Consider the following 23,048-nt stretch of genomic DNA (forward strand, 5'->3'; position numbering starts at 1 on the left):
TCCATGGTTGTTCTATACTTCTATACATTTCTTCAGTCCCTTCAGTCAGTTTCATAATTAATTCAAATTCTTTGGCTCTGCTGTTAGATTTCTTGTCAGCTTGGATCCTTACCCTGCTGCTTACTGGTGGAGCATAGAATCATAGAGATATACAGCTCAGCACCAAGTCTGCTCCAACCATTAGGCACTTGTGCTTCTTCTCATCCTCCCCTCAGCTATTTCATTCTCCCCATATTCCTATCAACTGACCCCCAGATTCCACCATTTATCTAAACACTAGGGGCAATTTTCATCAATTAATCTACCAACTGGCATGTCTTCAGGATGTGGGAGGATACTAGTTCCCCTGGGGAAATCCTCACAGTCACAAGGAGAATGTGAAAATTCCACGACAGGAGATCAGGATCAAATCGGGTTGCTGGAACTGTGAGGCAACAACGATACAAGCTGTACCACTCTGTCACCCACTTAACTTGCTGCTTACTGAGACAGCATATAATATAAAGGGACAATTTACAGACCTAAAATCAGCTTTCAGACCAAGGGAGCCTCTATTTGTATGATATTCTTCAATGAGATGCGTGCATCATTTTAAGGTCCATCTATAATTGCCCTTAGAAAACACCTCCTTCAATGCACTGCATGAGAGAGTGATGGGGATGGAGGCTCTCACGACATTTTAGAAGCTAGCAGATGAAACTAGTGCTGGTAAATGGTGCAGATGAGGCTTTAATGGTTGACATGGACATTCTGAACTAAAGGACCCTTTACTGTGCTGTATAACTCTATGATTCTAGACTCCCAGGGCATTCGCTAACAGCCTGGCACTGGTGTTATTCGAGCAAAACCATAGTCACAGACTCCCTAAACAGGGAGTATGGGAAAAAAGTAAACAATTCCCCGTGTGCATTCGCTGAGACTTCATATCCAGCTGCTTTCATCTTTTGTGGCTTTGGTTTACAGATCACCAGTAGAGGGAGCAAGAGCACCATGGACAGAGGAACTCCTGTGCTCAGCCTGTGGAGAGGTCAGTGTAAGCATGGGGTACAGAGTCAGGCGTGGAAAAGCTCCCTGGAGCAAAGAAAGTTGGGAGGTTTGTCAGAGTTGGGTTTGGTGGGCTGCAGGGACTCATTTGATTGAGTTGGGCACAATGGCGAGTGGTTTGGAGAGGATAAATAGCAATAAATCTTTTCCATGAATCCAGGGGCCCTCCTCCCTCGGTTGGTTTGGCGCTGGCACTCACCGATGCAATAAGGGCAGCACTGGCCCTTCCGCAGGACGGGCCGGGGGCAAATGACGGCTGGACACGACTCTGAGTAGCAGCTGATGATGCCCTCCAGACAGATGCAGCTGGTGCAGACGTTCGGCTTCCAGGATTCAGCCTCCAAGAAGATGTCGCCCTCATCGTTCCTGCAGTAGCCAGGTATGCTTCTGTTGCTTGGCAACAAGGGCTGAAGTGGCTCATCTTCAGACATAAGATACAAAAGCTTATTAGCACGTACCACCAGATTCAGGAATCCCCACTATTATCAGTCTCACTTCATCCCCATTGTTATCAGACTACTGAACAATCCTCTCATAAGCTAAGGGTGTAGTCCTGATCCCCCAACCTACCTATTTGTATCGCTTGCACTTTTTAAAAACCTGTACTTTCTCTGTAGCTGTACCTCTGTAATGCTGTGACACTATATTCTACATTCTGGTATTTTACTCTGCACTATATTGATGTATTTGTGTAGGACTTGATTATACTCATGTATGGTATGATTTCACTAGATAGCACAAAACAAAGTTTTTCATTGTATCTCCGTATATGTGAATACTAAACCAACCAATGCAAGGGAGAGAATAGGCAACAGATTAACAAAGGAATAGTGAACTTCCCCTGATCTAATGTGCTCATCGCATCGACCACATCTATACATCTTGCTGCCTTGGGAAGGCAGCCAACATTAGCAAGGACCACTCACAATCTGATCATTCTCTCTTCTCCCCTTGTCTGTCGCACAGAAGATACAAAAGCTTGAAAGCAAGTACTAGCAGATCCAAGAAAAGCTTCTTCCCCACGGTTATCAGACTGCTGAACATACCTCTCACAGGCAAAGGATGTATTTCTGATCTTCAAATCTACCTTGTTGTGGCCCTTTTGGGGTACTTTTTTTAATATGCATTTCGACTATATTCTGCACTCTTTTGCATTACCTGTTGTACTCATGTGTGGTATGATATGCCTGGACATGTCTTGAAGTTTTTCGCTGTATCTCAGTACACAAGACAATAATAAAACACCTGTACCAATACCAAATAAAATATTGGCTATGCTTTAACTGGAGTCCAGTCTGTAAGTAAATATGTTTACCCAGAGGGTGGTTCAACTCACTGCCACAGAAGGAGTGGGGGAAAGTGGAGGGAGGGAGGGAAGATGTTCCCATTATTTGATGGTTTAAAAGTTTCAGCTAAAGATAAAGGGGGAATTGGAGAACCATTTTTTTTAATGCAGACTGGTGATATTGACACTCTCTGTAGAAATGGTGGAAACAGAGTCAATCAGTTCCTTCAAAGGGAATTGGATTAAACGGCCCTGGAGAGAAGGAGGGGGGTGGGATAGATGGGGGCACTGCACCAGGAGCTGGAACAGACCTATTGGCCCAAATTGCAGGATTCTATGAATACATCGATAGATTTAAAGGGAAACTACCAAAGGCATCCAAGCTGACAGTGCCGCCTAACACTGCAAAATAACCCAGTGAGGAATGTGGTGGGAGTGCTCAAGCTCCGTGGCAATTCACAAAGGAACAGCTTGCGTGGCGCAGAAACATTGCCCAAGGCAGGATGGCCATGTTTCTGCATGTGGGTGATTTCATTTTCATACAAACTATGGACAAGCAAAGCTGCCATTTTGAACAGGATACCTCGTATCTATGTGACTGCATGCTCACACAGATTTGATCACCTAGCTTGCATTGACTTCAGAACTATTGTTGCAGTTTCCCTGTTATAGTACAAAAGTTCATCATTTAGCCTATTCCACAGGGGCTTTTGGTTCATTTCATTTCCCAGTTCTCCCACAGCACACGGCTTTCCTCTCTGGCAAGATCTGTCAAGACTAAGTTCTATTCGCCACCTTGATTGTAATATGCACTGGCCTTAAAATAATCACAATTAACTTTCCTAATTTTCCTAGTCTTTATGTCTTTCTCTGTGGTAATAACAGGAGAAATATTAATTGAGGAATTTGCCCATCTTCTTTGGCTCCACACACAGATAACCATTTTGGTTTCTGAGGGGCTTTATTCTCTCCCCAGTTATCCTTTTTCCCCACCATAATAATATTTATAAAATCTTTTTGGAAACTCCTTAATCTTATCCGCCGAGCTATCCCATGGCCCCTTTTTAGCTTCCTGATTTCCTCAATCCCCTAAACTTCTCCAGTGATACAATTGAGCGCTGAACAGGGCCTCAATTACTCCTGTCATACAGGGTTCCTTACTCCTACCTGCCTCGTCTTTCACTCTATCAGGAACATGCATACTTTGAACTCTCACAATCATACTTTTAAAAGCATCCAACTTTCTGGATGTCCGTTTGTCTGCAAACTACTGTAATCAACTTTTGCAGGTTCCTGTTTAATACTATCAAAGTAGGCACTCCTATATCTGTTGGGTAAACAAAAAATAATCTAAAATCCTCACTAATCTTTATCCCTATCACTTTTCTCTAACCAGGAGATCATTGTTTAAAATGTTTAATAAGTCCACTCCCTCTCTCCCTTATTCCTAAATGTTACTGAGGAGTTTCAGCTGTACTCAGGACCTTAGGGTAATCTAGACTAATAAATGTCTGTTCATGGTTGCGAGCTGAACTTTGTCTCTGTATGTACAACTGATGTATTTTTATTTAACCTAAATAGCTTTACAGACCTTAAAGTTCATCCAGTTTACATGTAGAAATAATTATATACAGAATGAGACTATTGATCGGCACAGCATGTTCCAGCTTTATTGAATTGTAAGCTGCTGTACATAGGAGTAGGTACAAAGGGCAAAAATGAGGAGGCCCAAAACAGCTGAAGTGCACTTACAGAGACAGTCTGACCCTCTTGTTTCTGTAACTTCTTAACATCCATTAAGCCAGTTATCTTGTCGTTCTACCACTGCCATTATAAATTGGTTGCTATTTATTCTACTCATCGCAGAAAGGCTACACTTCAATGAAGCACAGTGGCACAGATGATAGAGCCTCTGCCTCTATCCTGGATTCAATTTGGACCTTGGGTTCTGCCTGTGAGGAGTTTGCATGTTCTCGCTATGACCGCATGAGTTTCCTCTAGTTTCCACCCACATCCCAAAGGTGTGCAGGTTAGTTGGTTATTAAGCCGTTATAAATTGCCCCTGTTGTGCAGGTGGGTGTTAGAATCTGGGGTGAGTCGGTGGGACTGTGGGGAAAATGAATGATGGGATTTAGCAGAGGATTGGTGTAAATTGGTGGTTGATGACCAGTACCGACTCAGTGGCCTGTTTCCATAGCGTATCTCTTCATGACACCATGGTTTTCAGTTTTATCCTGATTTTGAGAAAAGTGCTATAAAATGCAATCTTTCTCCCATCTGGACTCTCATAAAACCTGTTTTGCGTTCTAGCCAGACAAATCATTCCATAGATCAGTACATTGGAGAAAATAAGCAAGAACAATAAACAGGTTGAGTGCCTACCTGGACACTGTGGGCAGCAGGAGTCTGTGGTCCTGATGGGATCCTGGCAGAGGATAGGTGGACACACCTCAGTATCGCACAGCACCCGGCCACTGTGGCAGGTGCACTGCGTGCATGAGTCGATGTTCCAGGTCTCTCCCTCTATGTAATACTCTCCACCAGGAGCATGGCAGATCGACGAGTCACTTTGTTCTGGCTTCCACAGTCCTAAGTCCTCTGAGAACACAGCAAACAGGAGGTGATGAGAACCAGGGTCTCTGTAGCAGAAATACCCACCGCGGCAGAGATTTAGATACGAGCCAGGACCAGGAGTAGGTGAGTCAACCTCTCAAACCAGCTCCACAACCCAGTAACTCACAGCTGATCTGACTCTAATTGCACCCCTGCTTTCTTGCCTATCTCTGGTAACTTTTTATTTTTTAACTATTAATCTACCTCTACCTTAAAAATGTTTAGGAAATCTATTTCCACCACCTTTTGAGGGAGAATTTCAGCATGAGGTGAAATGGAAATGCTCATAAAGTATTAAAATAATGAGATATAGAGAGGGGGCAGAGAAATCCAGGAGCTGACGACTCAGGCTTAAAAGGCAACACCTATACAGGCATCAACTGGAAGTTTTCCTTTGCTTCAGTCATTTCCTGCAGGTTGTGAATAAAAAGATCAGGTATCGGAAGGAAGGAAAATAATTTTCCTACTGCACATAATAAAGCTCTATATTTATTTCAGTTGATTGCTCCTTTCTTATACTTTGAACATACTTCTGTGTATTACATGGGCAGAATGTATTATGTGCTGCTGGTGAACTGTGGCTCACAGCTATGATTTTTTTTTTCCATTTCCCATATTTCCTTTACAATATAGAAGAACACCTTGGCTCATCGAGTCTGTGCCGGCTCACAGGGCAATCTCTTTCTCTCATTAATTTACCTGTAAACTGTTCACCCCACATTGCTATCACCCCCCCATCACATCACCGTCTCCCTATATCCTACCATTCACCTATAAACTAAGGACAATTTAAAGTGACCAATTAACTTACCCACGTCTTTGGGGTGTGGGAGGAAACTGGGAAGAACCAAAGGATGCCAACATGATCACAGGGACAATGTGGAAACTCCACACTGACTGGATATGGGTCAAACGCAGGTAGGTGGGACTAGTGCAGATGGGGCATGTTGGTTCGAAGGGCCTGTTTGCACGCTGTATGAACCCAAGACATGTGAGAGGACCAGGGCAGATAGGGGGAGAGGGAAAGGATAGAGAGGATGTGCAGGTGAATTCAATGTTCATGTCTTTGGGTTGCAAGTCCCCGAGATGGAACATAAGGAGTTGCAACAACACCTCTCTTCACCTTCAGTTCCTCTTAAACACAAAGTTCCACTTTCCAGCCCTCTTAAACCCAAGTTCAACTTTCTAAGCTCAGCCGCTCATTATTCCCAGTAATAATGCTGCTGCTCCATTTACAATGGCCCAGGATTTCCTTTCCTTTCACCTTGTCCGTTCACATGCGATTGTTTTCCTTTTAGTCATTTAACCTCTCCTGCATTACATCCCATCGCAGACTTCCCTTTTGTCCTTACTTACTCTCCCCCCTTCTCTGCATCTTAATACTTATTTTTCTCTAAACATTCCCCATTCCAGTGAAACTTTGGAAATAAGTTTGTACTGAATTTAGGCTCCTCCATTCCAGCACAGAGGCGCAGCAGTAGATTTGCTGCCTTACAGCGCCAGAGACCTGGGTTCAATCCTGACCAAGGGTGCTTGTTTATGGAGTTTCTACGTTCTCCCCGTGGCCTGCATTAGTTTTCTCCGACAGCTCCGGTTTCTTCCCACACTCCAAAGACGTGCAGGTTGTAGTTTAATTACCTTGGTATAATTTTAAGTTGTCCCTAATGTGCATAGGATAGTGTTAATGTGCAGGGATCACTGGTCAGCTTGTACTCGGTAGGTCGAAGGGCCAATTTCCACGCTGTATCTCTAAACTAAATTAAGCAGACTTGCAGGCCCAGTGTATGACGACCTCTGGTTATAGGGAGGCTAGATTTGATGCCAGCTTTCACATGAATGCAAGTCTTCTGTAAGTCAATCTACAAGTCTAAATGCAGTAGACAGGGAGAGGATGTGTTCTCTGTGGGTCAATCATCTAGAACTAGATTACAGCTTAAAAGCAAGAATTCACCCATTTAACAGAGATAATTTGTATTCTGAGACTTTTCACTGTCTTCCTCAAAGGGCGGTGGAAGCAGTGTCTTGGTTGAATATTTTTAAGGCAGAGGTAGATAGATACTTACTAAGCAAAAGCTTGAGAGATTAAAGTGGATAAGTTTCACACAAAATTGAGAATTAGATCGGCCATGTTTTTGTTGAATGATGGAGCAACTCAAGGAGCTAAAAAGCTTGCTCCTACACCACGTGTTCATAGTTCTGCCAGTTTAAATCCAGTACAGCGTGAGGTGTTTACGCACTTATTGTTTAGTGCAGTGTTCCATTGGTAAAATGCTAACAGTGATAATTTGAATGAGATTCAAGGCCCGATTCAATCCACAGCTCAAAATCCATTGGGGATCCACCATGGCACAGGATCATCTAAAATTATTCTGTACTGTCTGTGCTTGGTCTCACTCTCACTTTAAATTCAGTGCACATCTAAAAGGCAGAGTGTCTTATTACCATCGAATAAAATTCCCCTAAACGTAGGAAATCCGTCCCTTCACTGAGCTGTGGACAGCTCTTTTCAGAGCCAGCATCCTGTGACATGGTACCTCTTCCCGCACTACGGAATGGATTGATGATGCAAGTTTCTGAATTCGGAAATTTGGAATTGAGATCAGTAACGGTGGCCAAGAAAACGAGAATTTTGTGAACACACGTGTGGTTCAGAAATACCTTTCAGGAGAGGAAACCCGCCATCTCTATCTGTTGAGCCATAATTGATTCCACTCCCAACAATACGGCCGACTCTGAATTGCCCCTTCATTCGGGGAACAATTAGGGATACGTAAGAAGATGGCAGCTTTCTCAGTGATGCCCATTATTCCAACAATGAATTTCCCCTCCTGTGCTGTTGCCCAGACTGGTGTTGGTTTGAGTGTTTCTTACCTGGACACGTTGGGCAGCACTGTCCCGGGCGAATGGCTGGGTTTCCACAGTTGGGCACAGAGCAGGTGATGAGCGCGCACATCTCACGCCCGCTGTTGCAGTAACACTCCCGGCAGCCATCGTGCCAGCTCTCACCGCTCTCGTGTCGACGGCCGTCCATGCTCAGGCAGGAGCTGGCCTTCATGGTGGTGGGTATCTCTGGAGGGAAAGAATGAGAGTCAGCCTCTGGAAGAAGGGGGGTACAATTTCTCCCTCCAAGCATGCAGCAATTTACAGCAATGTTGCTGTGGAGTTTTACACAGGAACGTGTGTAGGTCCTTTGCTTCCAGAGACCTGGACATTAATGATTTGGCTGTACACCTAGTGACAGTACGGGAACAGGCCCATTTGGCACACCTTGTCCATGCCGACCAAGTTGCCATACTGCGTTTTTCACATTTGGCAGCATTTGGCCCATAAACCCATGTATCAAACGCCATGTGAAAGTCATAGTAGTATCCATTTCTATTGCTTACTCTGGCAGCTCATTTCAAATACCGACTAGTGAAAACATTTCCTCTAAGGTCTCTCTTTCTCATCTCAAGCCTGAATCCTCCAATTTTGGAGTCCTCCGCTCTGAGGAAAAAAACCTGAGCATTCACTTTATCCATCCCCTCATAATCTTGTACATCTCAATAAGGTCACCCCTCAGCATCCTACGCCACAAAGGAAAAAATACCAGGCTATACAACCTCTCTATAATTCAAGCCCATTAGCCCAGGGAATATACTGGTGAATCTCTTCTGACCTGAGTTTGAATCCCACTTGGTAACTGAGCAACTTACATTTGAACAGTAAAATAAATCTGGGATTAAAAGGTTATGCTCAACTATAGTGACCATTAAAACAATGGCTTGGCATTAAAATCAAGAGGTTCCTTATTGCTTCCTGGGAAGGAAGACTGCTGCCTTTGTCCGAATATGACACGTGACTCGCCAAATTGTTTCACTCCAAATGGTCTGGCATGCCATTCAAGTAGGGATGGGTAGTAAACACCAGCCATGTCAACGATGCCCACATCCTGTGGACACCTAAGAAATGATAAGGTGTTCCGGTGTCCACCCGTGTCCAACAGACATGCGCATTGATTGGTTAGTTGCCCCTAGTGTGTAAGGAATGGTGGATCCTGAGGGAGTTAATAAGAATGTGGGGAGAATAAAAAAGGAGATTAAAGTCAACAAAATAGAGAGAGTACAGAGGAGATTTACTAGAATGTTGCCTGGGTTTCAGCAACTAAGTTACAGAGAAAGGTTGAACAAGTTAGGGCTTTATTCTTTGTAGCGCAGAAGGTTAAGGGGGGACTTGATAGAGGTTTTTAAAATGATGAGAGGGATAGACAGAGTTGACGTGGAAAAGCTTTTCCCACTGAGAGTAGGGAAGATTCAAACAAGGGGACATGACTTGAGAATTAAGGGACTGAAGTTTAGGGGTAACATGAGTGGGAACTTCTTTACTCAGAGAGTGGTGGCTGTGTGGAATGAGCTTCCAGTGAAGGTGGTGGAGGCAGGTTCGTTTTTATCATTTAAAAATAAATTGGATAGTTATATGGACGGGAAGGGAATGGAAGGTAATGGTCTGGGCGCAGGTATATGGGACTAGGGGAGAATATGTGTTCGGCACAGACTAGAAGGGTCAAGATGGCCTGTTTCCGTGCTGTAATTGTTATATGGTTAAGTAGGAATAGTGTAATGGGGTAATTGATGGTCAGTGTGGACTCCATGGATTGATGGGTCTGTTTCCGTACTGTATCTCTCTATGATTCTAGAAAATAACTAAATTAAAGTATTAACATAGTGTATTTTACAACCTTAGGGTATTCCTAGAATACAAGATCGCATTGAAACTTATAACTTTATTCCAGGGTTTGAAGGGCAGGGAGGAGCCAGTCATTGAATTCAGGAAGCATGATGGAAGCATGGTGGAGTACATGCCCCAATCAGTATCAATGGTGCGGTTGTGGAAATGGTCGAGAGCTCCATTGGGTTAATATCACCAATGATCTGTCGTGGACCAACCACATTGATGTGACAGCTGAGTAGGCACATCAATGCCCCTACTTCTCGAGGAGACTGACGAAATTCACCATGTCTCCAGTGACTCTTACAAACTTCATTAGATGCACCATAGAAAACATACTTTTGGGTTGCAACACAGTTGGGTTTGGGAACAGCTCTGCCCAAGACCACAAGAAATTGCAGAGGGTTGCAGATGTAGCCTAGTCCATCAAACAGACCAGGCTTCCCACCATTGACTCCATCTACACTTTATGCTGTCTTTGAAAAGCAACCAATATATCAAAGACTTGTCCCAAACTGGTCATTCTTTCTTCTCCCTGATCCCATTTGGTAGAAGGTGCAGAAGCTTGAAAGTGTGCTCCACCAGACTCGGGAACAATTTCTTCCCTGTTATCATACTTCTGACTGATTCTTCCATAAACTCGGGCACTGTTCGATTCCCCTCTATCACATTGAGGACATTCGACTTTGTGTAAGGAACCGAAGTGCTACAATGCTGTGAATTATATTCTGTACTCTGTATCTTGCACCTTTGCTCTATCTATTGTACTTGAGTTTGAACTGATTGTTTCTATGTATGATGTATCTGATCTGTTTGGCTAGCATGCAAATCAAAACTTTGCACTGTACCTTAGTACATGTGACAATAATAACCCTAAACTTGAGAATCTAAGGAGATCCCACCTTGGAGGACTGTAGAGGTTGCAGAACAGAGATCAATAATGTTCCAGAAATGAAGACATCAAGGGATATGGGGATAGCATGGGAAAATGGTGCTGAGGAGAAGAATCAGTCACAACCATGATGACGGATGGAGCAGGTTCAAATGGCCTCCTCCTCCTCTGACTTTCTCTGTTCAAATCTCTAATATTTTATCGGCAATGAGAAGCTCTATAAGCGTAGCCGCTTCTGTAAAGTTGCACACAGCCAGATCTAACAGCAGCAACGTATTAAAGACTGCATAATCTGTCTTTGTGATATTGAGTGATGGACAGGAGTGATACCTCTTCTGTTCTCCTTCAAAGAGATCATTCACATCCATCCAGCATAGTAGATTGGATATAGTGACACATCCATAAAAGGAGACACAAGAGACTGCTGATACTATTCATTTTCCTAGCTTTCTTCCGCCCACTCCATCAGTTTGAAAGAGGATCCTGCCTGAAACATCGTCTGTCCATTCCCTCCACAGATGTTGACTGGCCCGTTTAGTTCCTGCAGCACCTTTTTCCCCCTCATCCATAAAAGGACATTGACAGCACTGTGTTCCTTCAGTAGTTCACTGATGTGTCAGCATCTTTCTGGAGGGGAGCCCTGACCTCTGACCTTTGGACTCAGAGAAATGTGTTTCCCACAGAGCTCCAGGTATCTCTCAACGCTCCCTTTCCTCTTTCCCAATAAGTGGATAATCAGAAACCTTGATAAAAAGGATCCTCCTTTCATTTGTCTCTTCTGTGTGTTCCAGATATACTGGGGTCCTGCTTGTATCTTCAACAACATCACCTCTCTCCTGACCCAATTTCATTGGTTTTAGGTGGTTAATATTCCCCACATTGCCTTCATATTTTTAATGTATCCCAACCTACCACATTGCAGACCATGCACTTTAAAAAAAAAATCTGCACTTTCTCAATAATTGTAATGCTCTTATGCTGTAACATTATACTTCAGTCACTGGTATACTTCTTTTTGCACGACCTCTTGTACTTGTGTATGGCTTAATTGTACTCATGTATTACATGATTTGACTGCAAAGCACACAAACAATATTTTTGCACTGACATTAATAAACCAATACCTCTTCTGCACCACACTATTGAGACTCCTCACACCTATCGATCTGCTGACAGCCATTGCGGGTTTAATCTCTGTGCTGGATGAGTGGCTCTGCTGCTAACCCAGGTGCTAGGATGGGAATCTGCAGTTACCGTAAACAATTGCTCGACAAAACAGCTCAGTCCAAAATCCCATGTGTTAATTGTGCTGAACTGATGCATCGGAACATTTGGCTGCCATACACATTTCCTCACTCTCCCTTTCTGTTTTAACGGTTTGACGGGCTTCATGTTGTCATTTGAGAAATTGTGCTTCACATATTCAACATGGGGCAAGAATGAACACACACACACACAAATCCTCCAATGAGACAAAAGGGTAAGCAATAAATTAATCAATGGTACTTAACTCTTACTGTAAAATTGAGAACATAGTCCCAGTCTCTGGGATCAATCCTTCCAGGTGAGACAGAGGTTCACGTGTACCTCCTCTAACTTCATCTACTGCATCCGGTGTTCCCAATGTGGCTTCCTGTACATCAGAGAGACACAGCGACCATTTTCGCCGAACACCTGTGCTTCATCCATGGAGACGAGGCAGGACATGGAGATATTGCAGAAGTTTTGAATGAAGGAGGGATGGGACTAAAGGGCCAAATGGCTTAGCCCTATATCTATTAGTTATGGTTCACAGGTACGCCTAGTTGACCAGGTCCCAGTGTGAGACCTAACGCTGAATCTTATTTGATCATTAGGGGTATCGAGTCCAATACTGCCCCTTTATGAATCACCCAGATAACGATTGAGAGCTGGAAGTTCCCCTTCCCCAGAGAGAAGTAGAACGGTCCAGTAGCTCACTTCCAAAAGCACAATTTAGTACTTTGTATGACAACATTCCAAATAATTTAATTTAAATATTCTGTTGTTTTTAGAGAGTGACCTAAATAATTTCTGATTTGCAGTAGAGTTCCAAGTGATTCAAAGTGGTGATTAAAAGTGGAGTGCTGGGAGGTTCCTTGGAGACACTGGAATTGGGTCATGCACAGGGAGACACTGTGATGCCTTCTTTCTTCCATCATATTTCTCTTTACCCGCTCCCACTTCCCCTCTAGGCACAGACTCTCTTCAAAATGACTGCATCTCCACCAGCACCGAACATTCTCCAATCCCTTGGCCCACTTGTGCCTTCAACTGCTACTGCCTCAGCTCAGACTCCTTCATCAAGAGACAGAGGACATCAAGTGTCCTTTTACCTCGCACCAGCCACACTTCATTCATTCAATCACTCCTGCCTTCACTCTGTCACAGATCTTTTCCTTTTAAACTATACATTCCTTTCCACAGCCTCACCCTTCTCTCTCTAATAACTCTCTGTGAGTGCTAGGTTTGTCCCTGCCTTCTGCTCTTGGAATGGTTGTCCCTTTAACCTCAATGTCTAATTGCTGAGAGTAGGCTCATCTTGAAATCAGTTGGAGGCTAAATATTCTTCAGCCACATCCTGTGATTAATTAGAGGGCAATTACTCCCCACATACCTTGAGGCCAATTGGAGGTCAAGGGCATTCTGAAATATTCTCCTTTAAGATCGTCTGGATAGGCACTCGCTAATACAAATACTTAAAATCTTAGTGGACTAGATGGTAAAGTGGACTTTACCATCGCAGTGCAAGCCGATCCCTTGCCGGGGATCCTCAGGAGAAGAGCTCCGACCACCGGCCTGCGGCCTATAACATCCTGAAGCCGCGGTCTGTGGTAAGGAAGTGGCCGATTCGGGCGATCCAAGCCGCAGAGTTCGATCTGTCCTGACGTCGGAGTTTTGATCATCCCGACGAGAAGGCTTGCACATTGGGCCGTCCGTAGCGGCGACTGCGGAGGTTCAAGGCCCCCGACCACGGGAGAACAAAGGAGGAGGACTTTATTGCCTTCCATCACAGTGAAGAATGCTGTGGTGGATGTTTATGTTAAATTCTATTGTGTATTGTGTTCTTTTTAATTGTATGGCTGCATGGTACCTCATTTCACTGTACCTTAATTGGTGCATGTGACAAATAAATGTGAACCTTGATTAGAATATTTGCCAAACACAAACCATGCGTCATCTGCTGTCAAGTTAGTTTTAGATTTATTATTTTCACTTGTGTAATGAAAAGTTTTGTTTTGCTGCTATCCTACCAGATCAGATAATACTATTCATGAATACAATCAAGTCAAACTCAAGTACAATAGATAGAACAAAGGGGAAGGTACAGTGCAGAATATAGTTCTCAGCAACGTAGTGAATCAGTTCCAGAGACCAAGTCCTATGTCCGCACAGTACCCTAGCTTATTGAAGGACCCTTTCCTATCAATCTAAATCAGCATGTCTGACAAAATCCAAAGAAACGTAGAAACTATTAAATCTTCCTTTAACGTGGAAGGGAATGTAAACACATCTGCTTGGGTACTTATTCCTGCCTCAGGAGGGGTTTCGGAGAGCGAGGCTCAACAGCAGATGTTTAAAATTAAATTTTACTTGGCATGGTGCAAATAAAACAGGAATCATCATGCACAGTGAACACTTCTCATCCTTGCTCTGCAGCAGGGAAGGCTTCGAGCTAATGTGCAACAATTAAATGAAAAACATCCGGGTGACTGTCAAAGACCTTGCGGCAGAATTAGCTCGCAGGGCTGGCATGACCACATGTTTGCAATTTGTCTATTCCACGGAGGTTTAGAGAACATTTTGGGGATTAATCAAAATTGGCACTAAACACAGTTGATGTGACTGCCTCTTGCTACACTCTCGTAGCATCAGGTATTTGGTCTCTCCTCACTGCCCTGACTCACAACAACTTCTATTGAAGAGGCATCTTGAATCTGTAAAATGTACCAAGGTGTAATCAACCAAAATCTGACACTGAGTCGCATAAGGTTAAGTGACCTGGACACAGGAGGTATTATATGGTATCGGGACAGAGCAGAAATATAGTATTGCGGTAGAGGATCATCAAAGATTGTAGTGAATGATGAAGCAAGCTCAAAGGGCTTGCTCCATGTTCCCAATTCACAGTCCAGGAAAGAGGTTTTAAGGAATGTCTTAAAGGCAGAGAGTGGGGTGGGAAATCAGGGAACTTCAGGGAGAAAATTCTAAAGCATTAAGCCATTGTTTGGCTGACAATGCTGGAGCAATTAAAAATCAGGTGTGTTGTAGAGGACAGAAAAAGAGTCACAGTAATCTCAGAAGGCAGAAGGTAACTGATATAGGGAGGTGATGGGATCTGAAAACAAGAAGCTGAAAGTTGTTTAGCTTACAATGGTTGCCAGAGTCTGAGTGACTATTACCTCACCGGCCTCTGGCATATTAGCTGTTGAGTTAGGATTCAGCAGCAATGGCTTTTTACTCACACAATCAATCTACTAATACAAAATAAAAAAATACTGTCAGCATGTAACCTCTCAATGGAATTCTCAATTGTTTCACTTACCTGCACGCCAATGTCTTCCTGAAAGGCAGTCTGCACTATGTAAATGGTACATATGCAGTGTGAGTGATTAGCTTACACTCTCCACTTTCCTTGAGGGAGCTGGATACAATCAAACCCCTTCCAGGAAAGGTGCCTTTGCTGAAGATGACGATCTTAATTAACACCAGAGTCGACACTGCAATTTTCCTTCGGCCTCAGAAAAATGGGATTCCCATGGCAATTATTGTCTCCTTCCCTAGGACCAGTGCAATAACAGCTCAATACACCAGGTAAAAGCAATTTGCTCCCCTACCTCTGCATTTGCAGATAAGGCAGCCATATACGTCCTGCTCGAATCCCATTGGACAATACTTGTCACACGGGCGGTCAGGGCACTTCTTGCAGCGACAGATATCACAGCCATGTTTGTTCTTTCTGTTTTGAAAAAAAAGATAATGGCGAATGAATTCCCAAACTATCATATCCAGCCTGTAAAACGTGATGAATATACTTCCCCAGAAAGGATCTGCAGTCCAGCAAATTGCTTTCAAATTTTCAAACCCACGGTTAGAATGTCAGACCCAACCCACTTGGATTTTGCATTACAGCTTGCTGTAGCCTTGATTTTCCAATTCAAAGGCTGAAGATTGAGGTAACAAAAGGTCTCATGATCGAGTATCACACGTGCAGGAATTTTCTTTTGATTTTTGGGATGTGGGTGTTATTGGTAAACCAGCATTTTTTGCCCATCATTAATGATATCTGAACCTAGTCTGTTCAAACCCAGTTGCCTATCTCAGTGAGGAGGTGATGAGCAAAGGCCAATAAACTAAGAAGAAGGAATGGTGGAGTCCTACCACATAGAAGCAGGGCATTCAGCCCATTCTTCCACGTCAGCTATTTCTACAATTAATCCAACTTCCTTTATCAACAACCCAGCATGTTTCCTAGCTCCTTTTGGAAGGCACCATTGAATTTGGTACCATTGAATTTGGATTGACTTGTGTATCACAGTGCATTAACCCACTGCATATAAAATCCACTTGTGCTTCCTCCAACAATTACTTTAGATCATAACACAAAGTGCTGTCGTAACTCAGCAGGTCAGACAGCAACTCTGGAGGACATGGATAGGCGATGTTTCAGATCGAATCCCTTCTTCAGACCAATTCACATCTTCAGGCCAATGATTCTCTAGCTACTTTCCTACCCTTTCAAAAAATTGGTCCTAGTTTTGAACATTTCCCTTGATGAGAAGAAATATTATAACTGGATCACTTATTTTCAGAATGGTTGAGATCTGGAAGAGGTACAGATGGCTGGGATTTTAAACAGGGGAGTACATAAAATATTACCAACGTAGAGAAAGATAGGAATTTAGTTATTACATTTGAGAAAGATTATTAATGATGATTATGTTGAAGAGAGAATTAGATTGCCTGTTATTAGCATTGTTGCAAGTATTGGTGTGGACGAGCTGGAATAACTTCAGCTGAGATTAGTAAAGAATAATACTCCAGTGACTGTAGTGTTGTGTGTGTGCACGCATGTGTGTCTGTGCGCATGTGGCATGAATATGTATGTGTGTGTATATGCATGCATTCGTGTATGTTTGTGCGCATGCACATGTGTGTGCGCGCCTGTGTGTGCTGCATGAATGTGTGTGCTTTCCAGTCCCCCCCCCCCTCTCTCGCTCTCACACACACACATAACTGAGCTCAGTGGCCTTTCAAAGGCAGCTTCATCTCTTGTACCTGCCCTGGGAAGGAAAGGTCATTGAGGGTTCCATTCCCTGATTGGAGCCGAGCAGAGTAAAAATGTGCACCTTGAGATTGGGGAAGGGCTGATGTGGGTTTCTCTGCAATGGCATCAATGTTTGAAGAGCCTGCCAAAATGCCATTCTTGAAAACAACTATCTTGTGGTAAATATTTCTCTTTTGAGAGCCTGGGTAACACGACTGAGTTTGCCTCAGCCTGTTGTGCATGTATCTGCCAATCTTGACCTCCCTAAATCACAGGCATTCATGACCACATTGAGATCCTATCTTTTATTATTAAATAATTTCCCAGCTTAGGCATGGTTCATGATCTGAGTGCTGATAACAGAGATGTCTGCTAAACTCTTCTGCTTGCTTTTGCCTCATTGAAAATAAAGAAATGTCTGTGTGATGGTTCAGTGAATAAAAGCACCACATGGTATTCTGCTGATTTTTCTAGACCCAAGCAAGCCCTTGGTTTCATCACTGCAGTGTGCTCAGTACCAGGGGCACAACAACACAAGGCAAAAAAATATAACCAGGTGCCTGTTAGCAACACCTGGGAGCAAGCTGTTAATGATAACTGCAGGACAGATGTTCAGGGAAGGAAGGGATATTGGGATATTGGGAAGGAAGGAAAAGGGCACTGAGGTAAAAGATGAGCCATGATCGTACTCAAATGCAGAGCAGGCACGAGGGACTGAATGGCCTAACCTTGTTGCTGTTGCTTTCATTTTTACGTTTAATGATTAAATTAATCTTGCTGCAGCCAAGGTGACACTGCAGGTATAACTGCTGCCTCTCCACTTCAGTGACCTGAGTTCAATCCAAGCCTCTGGTGTGTGCAGTTAGCTTGTGCTCCCTCTGCTTGTGTGGGGTTTCTCCCTGGTGCACTGTATCCTCATGTATCCCAAAGCCATGCTGGCTGGTGGGTTCATTGGTTACTGTAAATTACCCTGAGTGTGCGTGGATGGTAGGTGCTTCATGGTGGAGTTGGTGTGCATGTAAGAGAGGTTACAGGAAAAAACTAGGGAGATGGAGAGCTGGCACAGGCTCAATGGACCGAATGGCCTCCTCCTGTGTCATCGAGAAATATGTTTATTCTACCTGCTTATTACAGGTAAACAGTTTCCGAAGCACAATGACGAATAATGCACATTCTACTTTTTTTTTACTCTATGTAAAACCATGAGGCTGATAGAGTCATAGTAATGCAGCACAGAATCTCACTTTTTGGCCCAACTTGTCCATGCGGACTAAAATACTAAAATGCCAGAATAAGTTTGTATTGAAATACAGCAAAAAAAAAAATCCTTCAGGAAGTCTGCAGTTTGGCAGCTGGGAGATAGGTATGGCAGCCTTTAAATTTCCTCAAATGGTACGCTCACCGGGTCCGTGCCGACCAGCGATCCCCGCACATTAACATTATCCTACACCCACTAGGGACAATTTTTACATTTACCAAGCCAATTAACCTATAAACCTGTACGTCTGGAGTTGAGAGGAAACTGAAGATCTCGTAGAAAACCCATGGAGGTCACGGAGAGAACGTACAAATTCCGTACAGACAACACCCGTAGTCGTGACCGCCCTGGAGTTTAACTCCCTGGGATTTGAGAAGAATCCTTTATTCGGTGTAAAAGACTATTGCTGTTCACCTTATCTATGCCACTCATCATTTCTTAAGGTCACCCCTCAGCCTCCTACGCTGCAGGGAAAAAAAGACCCAGCCTATTGGCTTCTCCTTATGACTCAAAACCTCCAGGCCTTGTACCATCCTTGAAATCCTTTTTGCATTCTTTTCAGTTTAATGCATTTTTACTAAGAGTCTAAGAAACATTTAGACAGGCACATAGAAAGAATAAGCTTAGGTCGCCGAAATTTTCAACATGTTGCAAATTCAGCAGCGACCAGAAAGACGCTACGGCTCTTTGGAGACCTCTCACGACCATAGGAGACCACTCATGACCATACAGCCAATATGGTCGTGAGAGATTTCCTATGGTTGTGAGATGTCTCCAAAGAGTCGTAGCGTCTCTCTGGTCACCGCTGAATTTTCAACATGTTGAAAATTTCGGCGACCTATCACGGGTGCCGGCAGTCGCCTGTAAAGGTCGCGTAAGTGGGACAGGCCGTTTAGAAGGATATGGGCAAACGCAGGCAGGTGGGTCATGTTGGTCAGCGTGGGCAAGTTGGGCCGAAGAGCCTATATCCATACTGTAGGACTCTATGACATCCTAAACTAACACCGTGTTTGATTCATGAAAATGAGTCCTTTAGATGCATATTTGATACTGACTTCCAAAAAACATGAGATATCTATTACAGAGCAGGCTCGAGGAGTAATTAAATTGTCTGTCATGTGCACAAAGATATGAAAGACATTAAGAGATGGACGATAACTCACAAAAAAAGTCAAGCGAGCATCAGCTCTAATATATGACACTTTGCAAATTAGTACTGATCATCCTCAACGGAAAGAAAAATAATCCTGGATCTGAAACAATGCTGCCAACCTTACTCACTCACCCCAGCCAGTGCCTTGATATCTCTCTTATTTCACTGTGTCAGTATTGGGAAATGCAAGGTCATATCAGTAAGAAAGCACATACGTGTATCCGAATGGGCAGTACTTGTCACACACAACGGGCTTGCACTTCTTTGGTCGTGCCCGACACTGGCAGATTTCGCAGCCGTGTACATCAGTCTGCAGGCCAAATGGACAGTCCAAACCACAGCCTGAGATCAGGCCCGTACAAAGCTCCTCTCCTGCAATTAAAACAAAACGAGATTAAACACAAGCTCACAGATCAGATGCTATTGAAAGGAAATGATTGCATTTGTATCGAGTCATTTATAACCTTGGGGAGAACCAAAGCCCTTCGTGGCCAATGAGAGGCAGTTAATGTTGCCTTGAAGGAATCAATTTTGACTTTTAGTATAATTACCAGAACCTCCGTGACTAAAGCACAGGAGGCAACTCAGTGGGTCAGGCAACATCTGGGAAGGGAACGGACAGATTATGTTTTGGGTTGGGACCCTTCTCCTGAGCTGTTCATTCCCGACACAGATGCTGCCTGACCTGCTGAATTCCTCCAGCACTTTGTTATTACTCAACATTCCAGCATCTGTAGTCTCTTCTGCCTCCAGCCTCTGTGAAACCTGAGAATGCTGGAATAGCTTAGAAGGTCAGGTAGAATCTGTGGAAAGAGAAGAAGAGTTAACATTTTAGATCAATGGCCTTTCACCAGATCTGAAACGTAAACTCTATTTCCCTCTGTAATCTAAAGTTGGCCTGCTCATCTTAGGAAGTCTGCGTGTGTCTTGCTTTATGTCTCTCTTCTCTACCTCCCAGCCATTGGGACTTAAGAAAGTTGTAATTTTGTAACACATTTTATGCCAAAGCCAATGCCACAGCCCACATAGGAAAGATGAAATAAATACATTAATGCTGGAAATACATAGCAGATCATATACAAAATCTAGAGAGAGGGCAGGATTCAATTCACTCTGAAACATGAACTGTTTCCATTCCCAGGAATACTGCCTGACCTGCTGAGAATTTCCAGCAAATTCTGTTTTTATAGGCAAAGCTGACAGCTAATTTGATTCAGAAAATTCCCAGAAGTAACAATTAACACAGGTCCGGATCATTTTATTTGCTGGCGTGGGCTGAGAAGAATGTTGTCCATGACCTTAGGAGAACTGACTGCTCTTTTTCAATTATACTGTAAGCCTGGAATCTTTCATGGATATAACACCTCTGTTTCATTTCCTCAAATTGCAATAGCAAATATTTAATTCCTTTGCTTTCTCTTTCATACACCTCCCATCCCCGTCCCTTCCCTGGCCCACCAGTAGTTTAGTCCAAATCTCACCATGCGGGAAAGCCACAGAGCAATCACTCCAGGGTAGACCCTGCCAAGAGCAACTTTGGAACAATACTTGTGATCTCTGGCACCACATTGGCATAGGGGTACTTTTATCACCAAGTTCAATCTCCTGCCCTCAATTGAAAATACACTGCTGTTCCTTCATTGCTGTTGTTTCTAAATCCCAGAACTCTCTGCACTGAAGGAGTACCTTTACCAGAAGGACCATGATGGTTCACCACTACCTTCTCAAAGGCATGTGACATTAGGCAATAAATGCAGGCCCACGTCATTTAAATGAAAATAAAAATAAATATGGGTATGCCTTTGTGCTTTAATATATATGATGATTTCCATTTGAATTTTCTTATGATGGGGAAAGGTTAGAGGGATATGGACCAAACATAGGCAGGTGGGACTGGCGTAATGGGGTATCTTGGTCAGCATGGATGAAGGGGCTGTTTCCATGCTGTATGACTCTATGGCATTGGCTGCATTATGCACTGTCTACCAGATACAGTATATTAAGCATCATACAATGGCTAATTCAAACTCCTTGCTGCCGGCCTCCAGTTGTGGTGCCCTCTATGGAGCTCCCGACCTGGTCAGGCGGAGTCTCTTTCGAGCTCAATCCATTCAAACATGGCCGATCTTCTATCTAAAATCCCTGTCCATAACTTGCTGGCTTTTATGGAAAGTGAAGAACACATTCCTTGTGGCCAATAAGAGTTGGGATGTTTGTGTAGCAACCTTACAAAACATTGGTTAGGACAAACTAGAAGTGTGGTTGCCATACTGTCAGAAGGCCAAAGTACAGATGAGATTCACTAAGATATTGCTTGGATTGGAGGACTTTAGTCATGAGGAGAGACGGAATGGGCTGGGCTTGTTTTCCCTAGAGTGAAGTAGGCTGAGGGGTGACCTGAGAGTAGCTGGAAAGATTATGAGAGATCTAGTTAGGATGGAAAGACAAAACCTTTCCGTCATGGTAAGGGTATTAAGGGTCAAAGGAAGGAGATTTACAGGGAATGTGCGAGGTTAGTCTTTTGCACATAAAGTGGTTTATACCATCAGGAAGATGGTGGAGTGAGATACAAACGTTACGCTTAAGAGGTTTTAGACAGACTCATAAACAGACAAGGCTTTTAGACAGTCTCTTAAATAGACAAGGTGCAAAAGGAAACAAAGTGCTGGATTAACTCAGCAGGTCAGACCAGCATCTCTGGAGAACTTGGATAGGTGATGTTTCGGGTCAGGATCCTTCTTGGGAACGATTATAGGGATGGGTGGGAGGGAATAAAGCTGGGAGAGAAGAGGGGCAGGACAAAGCATGGCAAGTATTAGGTGAACACAGGCGATCGGGGTTTCTCATAGGCAGATGGTTGAACAAAGGATAGACTTACAAAGAAGTGTGAAAAGTTGTGTAGCCAGAGGAAGGAATGTAGGTGAAGGAAGATGGGAGAAGGAAATGCGTACAGGTGGCGCACGGTGGGGGGTGAGGAAGAACGGGGATGTGGAGGAGAAAGGAGATTGGGAGGGCGGGTGGTTTGTTAGCGGTATCTATAATCGGAGAATTCAAAAGTCATATCGTTGGATTGTAAGCAGAATATAAGGTGCTTTTCCTCCAGTTTGTGTATGACCTCACTCTGACAATGAAGGAGGCCCAGGACAGAAAGGTCACTATGGGCATGGGAACAGAAGTTTAAATTGCTAGCAACTGGGTAAACTGGTACGCCTGGTGGACCGAGCGCAAGTGCTCAGCGAAACGGTTACTGAGTGTACCCTTGTTCTCGCCAATGTACAGGAGGCCATGTCGGGAACACCAGATGCTGTAATTGAGGTTAGAGGAGGTGCACATGAACCTCTGTCTCACCTGGAAGGAATGCTGGAGGCTTTGAGTGAAGGTAAAGGAGAAGGTAAGAATGGTCCTGACCAAAAACATCACCTATTCATGTTCTCCAGAGTTGTGGCATGACCTGCTGAGTTACTCCAGCACTTTGTGTCTTTTTTTTGTGATAAAACCAACCTTTGCAGTTCCTTGTTTCTACAACTAACAGAAGGATATGGATATGGGCAAATGGGATTCATATAGATGGGCAAAAAGGTCAGCATGGATGTGGTGGGCTGAAGAACCTGTTTCTCTGCAGTATGACTCTGTGTCTCTACCTGTCCCATGGGGTTGAGTTGACAAGCTTAAGGTGGGTTCTCCTTCAGAGGCTTACAAAGGCCAATAATTGGGTGTAGCCAATTTTTGCCAAGGTGTTCTTTCCAGCTCTTTTTGGAACACTTCCATACTGCCGGGAGCTCTCCCATCACCAAGCTCAGGGATGGGGCA

At 43.7% G+C, this 23,048-nt stretch overlaps 1 protein-coding gene across 2 annotated transcripts in view; it reads right to left on the reverse strand.

Moving 5' to 3' along the window:
* The window catches only part of crim1 (cysteine rich transmembrane BMP regulator 1 (chordin-like)), a 212,727-nt gene that overhangs the window by 17,117 nt on the left and 172,562 nt on the right, over positions 1-23,048 (reverse strand). For both annotated transcript variants that reach the window (XM_055639319.1, XM_055639318.1), the window contains exons 9-13: positions 19,454-19,610; positions 15,398-15,519; positions 7,814-8,011; positions 4,712-4,927; positions 1,244-1,465 (exon numbers count right to left, since the gene is read on the reverse strand). In XM_055639319.1, the coding sequence (XP_055495294.1) occupies positions 1,244-1,465; positions 4,712-4,927; positions 7,814-8,011; positions 15,398-15,519; positions 19,454-19,610 (915 nt within the window). The remainder of the gene's footprint in view (positions 1-1,243; positions 1,466-4,711; positions 4,928-7,813; positions 8,012-15,397; positions 15,520-19,453; positions 19,611-23,048) is intronic.

This window comes from Leucoraja erinacea, chromosome 8 (assembly GCF_028641065.1).
Source record: "Leucoraja erinacea ecotype New England chromosome 8, Leri_hhj_1, whole genome shotgun sequence".
Classification (NCBI taxonomy): Eukaryota; Metazoa; Chordata; class Chondrichthyes; order Rajiformes; family Rajidae; genus Leucoraja; species Leucoraja erinaceus.